At 43.5% G+C, this 12729-nt stretch overlaps 1 protein-coding gene across 9 annotated transcripts in view; it reads right to left on the reverse strand.

The window, feature by feature from the left end:
- LOC106563238 (glutamate receptor ionotropic, NMDA 1) overlaps window positions 1-12729 on the reverse strand; it is a 32421-nt gene that overhangs the window by 12241 nt on the left and 7451 nt on the right. For 3 of the 9 annotated variants that reach the window (XM_014128635.2, XM_014128642.2, XM_045689998.1), the window contains exons 2-15: window positions 10923-11057; window positions 10360-10536; window positions 7401-7463; window positions 6601-6698; window positions 6223-6344; window positions 4697-4871; window positions 4444-4588; window positions 4123-4209; window positions 2758-2896; window positions 2082-2209; window positions 1315-1479; window positions 1055-1173; window positions 507-619; window positions 96-244 (exon numbers count right to left, since the gene is read on the reverse strand). In XM_014128635.2, the coding sequence (XP_013984110.1) occupies window positions 96-244; window positions 507-619; window positions 1055-1173; window positions 1315-1479; window positions 2082-2209; window positions 2758-2896; window positions 4123-4209; window positions 4444-4588; window positions 4697-4871; window positions 6223-6344; window positions 6601-6698; window positions 7401-7463; window positions 10360-10536; window positions 10923-11057 (1815 nt within the window). Of the gene's footprint in view, window positions 1-95; window positions 245-506; window positions 620-1054; window positions 1174-1314; window positions 1480-2081; window positions 2210-2745; window positions 2897-4122; window positions 4210-4443; window positions 4589-4696; window positions 4872-6222; window positions 6345-6600; window positions 6699-7400; window positions 7464-10359; window positions 10537-10922; window positions 11058-12729 lie in introns of all 9 variants that reach the window. The other 6 variants (XM_014128641.2, XM_014128634.2, XM_014128638.2 and 3 more) reach the window with 3 other exon arrangements.

Here is a 12729-nt window from a genome sequence, read left to right on the forward strand (position 1 = left end):
TAGTATGTAACCTACTATCCACAAGTTATCGAGGTGGACGTGTACTAAAAGATTCTCTGTATGTATTTAAAGCAGGACTACTTCTTGATGCCCACCCTCGGGTCGTTGATGCCGGTGATGCGCTCCTCAGGCCGGTCCAGCACCAGGAAGGCAGCCAGGTTGGCAGTATACGATGCCACTATGATCATGGCAAAGCCGGCCCACACCATGCCCAAGATTCTCGCTGAGAAGCTGCGCGGCGCGCCTGGGTAAGAAAAGGCCATAAAACATTACAAAATGTTCACTCTATGGGACACCAAATGTGGCTCAACATATTGATGTATATGTAGCATCTCCCAAATATGACATTATTTATCGACATGCAACACTAATATTTCTACAGTTAATATCAGTATCACAAACTGATCCGTATACCGGTAGTATTTGCAGAAATAGTACACTAACTAGCTAGTATACTAACAACTGTACTGATCTTTAGAGGTTATTTAGTGATAGTATTCTCCTACCTTCTCCAATACCGGAGTTAAGCAACACTCCCCAGGAGAACCACATGGCTGACGACAAGGTGAGGGCGTCTTCTTCTTCTTCTTCACTGTTTACTTTAAACCTCCCAAACGGGCTAGAGAGAGAGCAGGATGTGAAGTGAGACATACACGAGAAGACAGAGGAGAAAACCCTGGCAACACCAGACAGGGAGGAAGTCTGTGTAAGTGGCTACGTAAGAGCGAGCTAGATCACAGAAAGAAAACAGAAAGAGAAGGCCAGATGAGCAGAGCAGTGGAATGATTGGAGCCAGTCTTCACCTCTGTCCCCTCATCCACTGTGAAGCATCTGGAGAGGTCTGGAGCATAAGCAGAGGTAGAGTATGTCACACACACACACACAAAAACACGTGTGCACGAATGCGCCCACACGTACGCATGCACCCACACACACACACACACACACACACACACACACACACACACACACACACACACACACACACACACACACACACACACACACACATATACACACACATAGACAGACGGACACATGGATCCCCTTGTACCTGAACCGGTCTAGTAGGTAAAGCATCACCGCCACCACATGCACCGAAAGACCCACCAGCAGCCACAGTGTGCTCTGAAACGGCTGCATGAACGAGTCCAGTGTACTGCGAGGGATTTCCTGTAACACACAGCACCGACAGTCATTCACAGACCACTTACAGTCTACAACCATCCCATCTGCAATGAGGACTAAATCAGGTATAGTCTGTATGAACTTTCAGTTTGTCTCATAGATTTTGGGAGGAATTCGGGGACATACCTTTTTAACGAGGATGGTTAGGCCTTGGTACTTAAAAGGTTTGGAGAATTCGATGTACTGGGCTCGTTCGTTGTTTATTGTCAGCGGGGCAACGATCATATCTGCCAGACCCCCCAGGAGCTCTCCCATCATGCCATTCCACTCTTTCTTGTTGCTGTTGTTCACCTGTGGTAGATGGATGTAAAGGGTTAATAACCAACCCAACCTGACAATGAATTTCAGAATGAAGTGTCCTATATCAGAAACAAGTAAGCCCTCTCTTGACTCTGGTGAGTAGCTAAAGGCAAAAACCTAGGGTGCCTTTAACCCAAATGAAAATGAGCAGTATGGTCTGAATGGTATTCTCTGGCTCAGAGATGTGGTAACTGAGCTTGGCTCTCCAGAGAAGCTCCATTCAGCCCATCTTGCTTGTTCAGTAAATCTTGACAGATCAGCGTAGGTCTAACCACCACCTTGTCCCTCCAACATGGAACTAAAGTCCCCAATGTGGTGGGACCCTAGGTTTCCATGGCTCTCTCGGCTAAAGGACTTATTGTAGTTAGTGATTTAGTTAGTGATAGTGAAAACAGTTTTTGTGAGTGCAGTAACATAATTTTCAAAATGTTACAACTGCACATCTCAGAGATAAGATTATATATAATTTGCTTCATAACTTACATAATAGAATGTAATATAAATATATGCAAATAGACAATTGTTGATCAAATCATTTTTGGCCAGTAATGTTTTCTATCTAGAGAGAAGTCTGAGTTTTTATAGGAACTGACCCGCTCCTGTGTTCCAAATTTCCCATCAGCCACCAGGTGTACTTCATAGGTAAAGTTCATGGTTCCAGCCAACTTGATAAGTAGGTCAATACAGAATCCATAACAACATTGAGGTACAATTGGACGTCCTGTAACCAAACCAGCAGAGGGTTGCAAGTTACAATCAATCAATCAACATTTTTTAAACTTTTTTTATAACACCAGACATCACTTGCCCACACACTATTCAACCAAAATCACCCATTCACTTAATAATACAGTAACACACTGCACATATGTTCACTGCAACCAGACTTCACACACTTACACTGTTTGCTTAAAACAGGCTGGCACATGCCCACACTGTTTGCAAACATTTAAGCAAACACTCTAGCATACAGTATTCACAATGCACACTCACTGTACATACACACTGTACACACTGTACACGCTGTACACACTGTACACACTGTACACACTGTACACACACACACACACACACACACACACACACACACACACACACACACACACACACACACACACACACACACACGCCAACAATCACACAAAGGCACAATCAGCAATATGCATACATATATAGATACCTACTGTATATATATGTATGCATCTCCAGTTGGTACTTAGCGGGCGTAGTAAAAGCACAGTGATATCATAAACGTCCCTGTTGTGTTACCTGGGATGGTCTCATTTGGTCCAGTGCAGATCACCTTTTTAATATCTGCCACTCCATTTAAGGTTTTTTCCTCCTTGCAGGTTCCATCCTGCTCAGTGGGTTTCACATACACAAAGGGCTCCTGGTGTATGGTCACTATCTATAACAGACGGGAGAGAACGCTGTTTATCACACAGTGGGCATTAGCTCACACTGACCCTGAGGGAGCTCTACATCACCAGCCCTCCGGACAATAACCCCTCCACAAGGAACACATAAAGCACACCCACACACACACACACACACACACACACACACACACACACACACACACACACACACACACACACACACACACACACACACACACACACACACACGTGTCGGTAGAAATGGTAGAAATGGAGAGAAAATGAGAGAGAAGTATAGAGAAAGAATAGTAGAATCCTTTGCAGGCCCATTCCATTGAAGATTCTGTAAGATATAAAGCGTTGTTTTACTTATATATATATATATATATACACTGAACAAAATATAAAATGCACCATGCTACAATTTCAACAATTTTATGAGTTACAGCTCATATAAGGAAATCAGTCAATTGAAATAAATTCATTAGGCCCTAATCTATAGATTTCACATGACTGGGAAGGGGCGCAACCATGGGTGGGCCTGGGATGGCATAGGCACACCCACTTGGGAGCCAGGCCCAGCCAATCAGAATGAGTTTTTTCCTACAAAATGGCTTTACTACAGACAGAAATACTCCTGTTTGATTAGCTGTCCGGGTGGCTGGTCTCAGATGATCCCGCAGGTGAAGAATGTGGAAGTCCTGGGCTGGCATAATTCGTCTTCGGTTGGTCTTCGGTTGTGAGGCCGGTTGGACGTACTGCCAAATTCTCTAAAATGACGTTGGAGGCGGCTTATGGTAGAGAAATGAACATTACATTCTTTGGCAACAGCTCTGGTGGTCATTCCTGCAGTCAGCATGCCAATTACACGCTCCCTCAAAACTTGAGACATCTGTGGCATTGTGTTGTGTGACAAAACTGCACATTTTAGAGTGGCTTTGTATTGTCCCCAGCACAAGGTGCACCTGTGTAATGATCATGCTGTTTAATCAGCTTCTTGATATGCCACACCTGTCAGGTGGATGGATTATCTTGGCAAAGGAGAAACGCTCACTAACAAGGATGTAAACAAATTCATGCACAACATTTTTGAAAAATAAGCTTTTTGTGCATATGGAAAGTTTCTGGGGTCTTTTATTTCATCTCATGAAAAATGGGACCAAGACTTTACATGTTACATTGATATTTTTGCTCAGTATATATATATATATATATACACGAAATATCATTGTTTGAAGAGGGTAAAATGCGATACCTTTAGTCTCGTGGACATCTGAAAGCCCCGCGGTTTCTCTGTCTCTCCTCCCGGCCAGATGATCTTCCTCTGATTATTCATCACCACCTACATGGTCATGACACCATGATTAGAGGAGTGCTGACATAGTGTGTGGAGCTGATGAGCGCCAAGCACAGGGGAGTCCAATACTGAAGAGTCAGCTGCTTTAGCAACAGCTCAGCATCTAGCTAATAAAACCTGCTTTCTAACTACCATGCTTACTTCTTCATAGAGGTGTAATAGCAATAGACAGGAAGATCACAGTAAAAACAGAAATAATCACTGTTGCCATGAAGTTACCTGTGTTCCATTGTAAATCCCAACTTGAATGAGTCGACTCTTCTGGTAGTTGAGAATGCTGTAGTGAGCGTACTTCCTGTCGCCATCGTCATTGAATTCCACTCGTCCAGTGAGGCCCTCTGGGTACTTTGATGACATCAGAACCCTGAGCGAGAGGAGAAATTGAAGTAGATCTGAGTGTGAGAGTGTAGGGGAATAGGCAGAGTGAGAAAGTGTTTGGATGTTGGTGTCTTCCTAAATTATACAAATGTACCTTTTGAAGAGGGGCCCAGTCTTCCAGATGTTGGTGTTTCCCACGCAGCCTCTGGGCGGCTCCGTAATGTTCTCCTTCTCAAAGAGCTCCTGGATGGACTGGGCCACCACGGCCACTGCGTCATTGATGTGGGCCGACTCGTTCTTGCCGTTGATGAGCTGGAGGCCAATGAGACCTGTTCACATCACACCAACAGCAGAACAAAGTAAATCAGTGACCTGCTAGACTCCCAACCATCAGGATCCTTTTGCAATACACACACTAAAAACTTATAGGAACCTCTTGTTCAGCCATCATGAGGAAAGGTCCAACCGCAAGTTTTTGATCCAGCACCATCCTCTTGCTCTATTTGTGAAATTAATTTGGATCACCCAGCACTGGAATAAACAAGCGCTGGAAGTTTTTGAAGCATGAACTTCATCTTGATGGAAATTGATTTCGGATGTTCTTTTTATTCCTTTCCAAGAAGAAGAGGCAACATGATCACAGAGTAATAGCTTGATCAATATTTTGAGGTTGTTAGTGAACTTTGCCCAGCATGGGGGGAAAAAGAGTCCCTTGAAGTTGGATTGATTCAATTCTATCACCCACTTTATAGGGGTTAGGTTGGAAAATACCACAAGCAGAAAGCTATAGTGTATGTGTGGGACCAAACAAACATACATCAACTAGATTAGAGAATTAATATACAAATTACATTAACAATCCAACTTCAGCTAAGTTTTCTTATTGCAACTGGTCCAGTAGTCTTGCAGACTCCTGAAAGAAGCCACAGAGGTGAGTTTAAGACAGCAAAAGATGCTGAGACATGGACATGACTGACAAGAATTATCTGCAGGGATCGGGGCATTGCCTTACGTTAGATTGCGCTACTAATCGTCTGCACTGAGGGACGAGCGTCACGTAGGAGTGACGCCACCTAACGTAAGACAATGGGGATCGGGGGTGTTGGAGTGCCTAGGGTTTTACGCTTATGTTTGTGACCACAAAGTGACATATTATGTGAGACTTGTGCAGACTCCGGGACATAAGAAAGGACAGTTGTAGCTTACCATTCTATTTCAGTTACACTTCAATGTGGGGGTTGCAAAACACCCTTTATAAACTCATGAGAACCAAGCTATTAATATATCAGAATGGCACTATAAAGGCAGCAATCGAAACTTTGGATAACCCAACATATATTTTTAGGAAACATACATGTACGACTTCATCTATCAATAGTTCTGACTATAAATAAATAGGTTCGGAGATACAGGACTTAACACTGTGTTAACATTTGTTTAAGAGATTATTGTGTACATTTCTGTGACTCATTTAAAACCTTTAAACATAAAAAAATGCTTAAACGTTTAAATGCTTAACACTCAACAAATAATCATACATAATACATCGTTAATAACGAAGCATTCAGCTATGGGTTTTCGCCCTAATCGTAGAGGTGAGATGAAAGGTGACCCCAGAAAAAGGCCAGCATTCTGAAGTGTTTTCCAAGTGGCTGTTGGGTAGCAGCGTACGGTACGTACCATCTGGCGCCTCGCTCAGGGCTTTACCCGACATCTCCCGCTCTCCCACCAGCCACACGTAACCCGAGCCCGTCATGTTGAGGAAACGGGCAGCCTTGTAAACTGCAGCAGCGTCCTCTTCACTGAAAACAGAGATGTTCAGTGACACAGACATGGTTACTTATCTTTCATTTAAATAATTGCATTAAATCACTACTGTGTGACATGCCAGCATTTAGCAATAGAGGTGTAAACTATACCACTTTGAAGTGTAAAATGTAAGTCATTGTAAATCATGTTGTGGTCTAAATAGGAATAGTGAAAATGTACTTATGGGAGGGGCTTTTTGATGGGAGGGGCCTGATGGGACAAATGGGAGGTGCTGTAGGAGGGTCTCACCTGGCGGAGAGGATGATGACGCGGGCCTCCAGCTCTTTGGCCTCCAGAAGCAGCGCAGTTAAGTTAGTCTCCTGGCTGAACTGGAGGACTTTCTCTGCCTGTGATTGGGGCACAAAATAAGTCAAGCCAACTACTTACCCCCACCTCAGAAACCATGCTGACTCTTTACCTGTTGTGCTCGATTTGGCAGATTTTGTTGAAAAAGGGAGAGAGGAAAAAAAGGAAAGCGATCCAGGGAAATTGGCTCAACTAAAAACAAATTGGAGGGGAAAAACGTTTGCATTTTTCGCATGCAAACTGAGGGTTATCAAGGCTCCAAAGAAGGACGTGCATGTTAGGTAGGGGGGAGAAGAAGGTCAATGCAACCAGTAACTAAAAACAGGTAAAGGGGAGTGAGGTGGAACCTTTTCCCCCCAACAAAAAACTATTGAAAACTAGGGAGGTGCTACAAAACAGGAGGGGGTAGTAATCTGGGAAAGTGTTTGTCCCACACTAGCGGATATCCACAAAGGAATAGACTTGCAATCTTTTTTTTTTTCTTCTGAGAACATGCATTCCTTTATTTGAATGAAAAAATTAAAATGGTTGAAGCGGAGCGCTGTTCATTTGTTAATGTTTATAGTCTTTCCATAACAAAATCATTGTTCAGTGAAATTATAGGGATAATGTCTCAAAGTAAAAAGAAACACGTGCTACCAAGATAGAGGCATTTCTGGGTCGGCTGGTGACTGCTTGGGCTGGTTTCTAGTTGCTACGTTTGGAAAGTTGGTGGGCGGCGTGCATTGACCATGCAAATATACCTTTGGTCCTCGCTTGTTGTCATAGGACAGTTGGTCGAGGTTTTCATAGTTCCTTTTTTTATTCTGATGAGTAATGTGCACAGAGAAAATATGCAGACACAGAAGAATATTAAAAACTGTTGAAAATGGATCGCAGTAAAGCATTCCAACAAATCTTCACTTTTCTGCTTCAAATTGGGATCCCTAACACTGGGGCTTGCAAAGTAAATCAAAGACAGCCACTGACCACTAGCAATCCCATTTAATGCTACGTCATATGACCTCATTCACAATCTTTCAAATACTACTCAAGACCCTCAAACCATTGTCCAGCATTGGTCCAGAAACAGTCATACTCTCTGTACAACAATGAGATTGAAAGGGCTAAAATGTCTGTGTGTCAGTGCAAAGCAATCCCAACAGGTAAACAGTCTAATTCTGCAAACTAATGGCCCTCAGGCTCTCTCCATTTTGAATTCCACTCAGATCCTGTATATTATGAAAGGAGCCGCAAGGCAGTCTCCTGCTTTGCCTTAGTCAGGGAGCCATTTTGCAGTGATACACAGCATCTTCTGCTTGACAGACCTGCCTCCCCTGATGCCCGACCTTTCAGCTCAGACCGCAGGCAGAGCGCTCAGGATCTGCGTCCTCCACTTCCCAAATGCTACAGTGACTCTGCCGCATTCGTTCATTATATTGCCTGACAAGCAAATCCAAAGTAAATCCCATTCTCCTCAATTGTATTCACGCTCACTCCATTGAAAGGATTACAGATCTGTTATGCCTCAAATGTAATCTGAAGTTGTTGTAGTCACTGCTGCTCTGTAAAACACTGCTCCCCTTCCAAATGTTGCATGCTATTGTGTCGTAGTGTGTCACGGTCAGTGCACACTCATAAATCATGGCATTACAAAACAATTATTAATCAAACTGGAGTGAATGGGACTACGGTCCTCCTTTAGAATATAAATGATCAAATCATGTATTGAGTCCCCAAACCCAAATCTATTTTTGTCCATTTCTTTCTCTAGCCCTCCACCATCTTGCAGCTGTCTCTGTGTGGCACTGCAATGCCAAGGTAAAAAAAAAAACTGTCTAGATGACTGGCTTTGTTTTCCCAGAGTTCTTTGAGTGCTCTATTTTTGCTACTTCAGTCAAGCATGAATATTGTATGTTGTGTCGCTCATGTCAGTATTCTGACTGAATCCACTACAGGTAGAAGATTCTCGCTATGGGCTGAGTTACAGAACCCCATATAACTACTGTCCCTGTGACTTGTCACAGCAGCACAGCACATAAACCTGCAATTACAGTGTGAATAATCTGCACGATACGGAATATGAAATGTGAATAAATAGAATATTTATATTAAATGAGGAAATGACACAAACTCCCCAAATGTGGCAAACTCAGCATCACACTACTTCCTTACAGCATCACATCACACTGTCTACCATCCCAAAGATTCTGTGACATTGATAGATTAATTCAATCTGGTAACTATAAATCTATTCAATTGTTGCCTATGGCATTATTTGAGAGAGAGAGAGAGAGAGAGAGAGAGAGAGAGAGAGAGAGAGAGACAAAGCGAGAGCCAAGGTCAGACAAGATGGATTCCAAGAAGGAAGAAACATGTAGCTAGCAGTTAACCAACTATTATATAATCTAATGTAGGTATTTACCATAGAAAACACCACTTCAACACAGGTAAAGTCATAGTATAATCCAATAAAGTCAAAATCCTTTATAACAAGATGATTTATTGACAAAAAGTATACTTAGTAACTCCTAATCAATCTTGATCATGTTTGAGTGTGACTGATGAACCACAACATGTTTGACATTTCACCTCTCCCTTCGGTGTGGATTATCGTGAGCATGTGTCTGTCACATGAACCGTTTCATCAGCCTCTGATTAAATTACTCTTCAAATCAGGACTCATTTCTCTCCGTCACACAATTACAGGAAGGAGCCCTTGAGGGGAACAAACAGCGCAGTATCAAAAAGTCTTAACCACATCCTGTGTTTTTAACAATGTGTTAATTAGCCTTCTCTTTTCCTTAAGGGAACATTATCTTTTAGGGCAGGGGTGTCAAACTCATTCCTCGGAGTGCCGAGTGTCTGCAGCTTTTTTTCAATTAAGACCTAGATAACCAGGTGAGGGGAGTTCCTTACTAATTACTGACCTTAATTAATCAATCAAGTACAAGGGTGGAGCGAAAACCCACAGACACTGGGCCCTCCGTGGAATGAGTTTGACACGTGTTATAGGGGACATCATCCCTGCTTTGTTTTAGGCTTTAGGTGGATCAGCACATTTAATGAGCTAGCTACCCAGCAACACAACCTCAGAGGTGACTCTGGGCTAAAGTAATGCTTATGGACAGTTTGTCACATGCCTGTCATTTTACTTGTATGGTCTCACAGTCCATCATTTGACAGGGACACAATAAAACCAAAGATACGTATTTCACTGTCTTAGTGTCTTAGCACAGGACACTATGACCACCTGATATACTACTGTATGTCAACCATCCATCACATTACAAGTCTCCAAGTGAGCATTACACTGGATTTGTGAACTACATCCCTTCCAAACAACATACATGTACCACAGCACAAATATACATGAAGGATCTACGGACCATCATTCTGTTTGGGAGTCATTGATATTTTGCAAAGCCCCAGGTTCAAGTCCGCTATTTGGCTCCCGTTGTGGATTGACACAGGAGAATTTGACTATGGTGAAAAGCAACATGAGATGAGTAAAAGATGTACTCAGATCAGAACACATTAGACGCTGTAGATGTCTCTAGCATTTTGATGTTAGCCAATGTTTACACAATGGTCAGTGAGAGATGTGTTCACACGACAGAAAGGAAAACAGTTATATACATAGAAGACCTTAAACAGAGATTACACACACACACACACACACACACACACACGCTGGGGGTGCGGTGAGCCCGATCGTCTCACCTTTGTTTCCTTCTCCTCCAGTAGGGTCTCCAGTCTTTTCTGCGCGGCCCGCCCCTCGTGGTCATCGCTGACGATCAGGATGATGTGGTTCCATCGAAACTCTCGCATCATGTCGAACCACACGTGAGCCTGGTGGGAGTACGGGGGGACAGTCCGCAGAAAAGACAAGTGGATACTCTGGGGAGAAAGCAAAATAAGAAGGAGTGCGAGGAAATGATTTGCTTGTCATCCACGGTTTTGCTGTTCTTTCTAACATATTCATGAGGCCTTTGCAATTGTTCACAATCAAACAGAAATGTCTTGTCCTTTCAGGACATTTGGAGCAGAATGTAATTCATCCACAGCTATTTTGGTAGCTAGTGAAGTGGAGTAGAATGTATGTCTCTCTTATCTGTTTAGATCCCCGTGGTCTGCTCCATCATTCACCTCTCTTTCAACCCCTCTATCTCTCTCTCCCTCCCTCTCCCTCTGTCCCTCTCCCTCTATCTCTCCCTCCCTCTCCCTCTGTCCCTCTCCCTCCCTCCCCTCCCTCTCTCTCTCTCTTTCTCTCTGTCATTTCTCACCTTGTCGGAATAGATGGACATGCGTGTGGTGAGGCCCACGACAGGGATGCGGTAGAAGCCTGCGGTGTAGGATACAGGCGTGGGGGTGAGGTGGTCGTTGGACTGGGGAGGATGACTCACGAGGATGGCATACACCTGCAGACACAAGTACGGGGATTAAAGAAAAACACACACCTGTAAAGAGAGGTGAAAGGATAATAAAGTGTATGGACTATTGATTCCTCACTGCGACATGGAAATTTCAAATCAGCTCTTTCCTCTTAAACCATCCTCCCTTTTCATTACCATTATGGCTGCATGGTAGATGGTTATTCATTTGGCTCAAAGCTGAATGACACTTATCCTGGATGAAGTAGACCGATGCTCCTCAATGCAGCTCTACTAACTGTATATCGATTCTTAGATGAATAGGATTCTTGAGAAATGGAACACTGATCAAACTGAGGGGAAGACAAAACTGGCGTGATATGCAGGCATGATGGTTAGTGTGTGCAGCCCGTATGGCTGGGCCTCTTTCATCCAAAGAGCGCTTCCAGGCATCTACCATCCCATCTGTCTTGGACCCTCTCCCGAGTGACTAACATGACCACAGAGCCAAGAACATCTCATTGAGTCTCTCACATGGTTAGGTCTCCATCTAGGCAGTTAGTAGGCACTGTTCCATGCATTTGACAAGTAAAGGTACATTTAGAACATTGGCACCTTTCTCATCCCTGCAGCCCTCTGAGATATTAGGATGGGACTCAGATATTGTGGAACGTAGGGAGCAAAGATATGTCAGCCCATAACCATCTCTATCAATTACAACAATCATTACAATGAAGAGGACCGGGGACATTGGAATAGTGTGGAGGAATTAGGGAGAGACCTTTGTGTGTGTGTGTGTGTGTGTGTGTGTGTGTGTGTGTGTGTGTGTGTGTGTGTGTGTGTGTGTGTGTGTGTGCGTGTGTGCGTGTGTGCGTGTGTGCGTGTGTGCGTGTGTGTGTGTGTGTGTGTGTGTGTGTGTGCGTGTGTGCGTGTGTGCGTGCGTGCGTGCGTGCGTGCGTGCGTGCGTGTGTGTGTGTGTGTGAGAAAGAGGGATTGGGGAGGGGTGGTTCATGCCTCAGTTCTCTTCACTACATGATATTGCTGCTTTCAGAAGCAATGTAATGCTTAATGTGAATGGGATGGACAAGGGTTTTAGCAATGTGTTTCAGTGTTGGAACAAATCTCAAAGGGGTAACATCGCAATGCATAACTTATTAATGTTGTTTTCATTGTTAGGTTTAAATTGCACAAGTCGTATTCACAAAAGATATTATGACCTAAAAAAGAATCGCACTTGAAGTGAAAAACACAGTCATTTTTCGAGTCTAGAGCCAAAAACAATTGCCTTCCATACACTTGTGTGTCTCATTATTGATCTAGTAATAACATAAACCAAACAGTTATAACTACCCATTTCTAATGATCAAATCATACAATTTTCCATAATACAAACTAAACGCCCTTCTCGGTGACATAACGGCAAATCAGCCCAGGCATTCACCCCAGCTGCTACCCCTGGGATGCTTTGATGGACGTGCCCATTGCATATGTGGCCATGTTGGCCTCCTTTTAGGCAACATTTCGTCACATGGCACGAGCTGTGAAAATAGAAACTGCAGTAAAACTCATTTAAGGATGCGTCACTCATTTCTCTCTTGGTTAGTTAGTTTGTTTGCAGTTCAGTGGATCTGCAGCTGTGTACACTGACGTGAGTTGGCCTCTCATCCCCCATAAATCTGTGTGTTTTTGGCCCTTAGATAAAAACTATCAGTCCGTGGCT

This window comes from Salmo salar, chromosome ssa11 (genome assembly GCF_905237065.1).
Source record: "Salmo salar chromosome ssa11, Ssal_v3.1, whole genome shotgun sequence".
NCBI classification, from domain to species: Eukaryota; Metazoa; Chordata; class Actinopteri; order Salmoniformes; family Salmonidae; genus Salmo; species Salmo salar.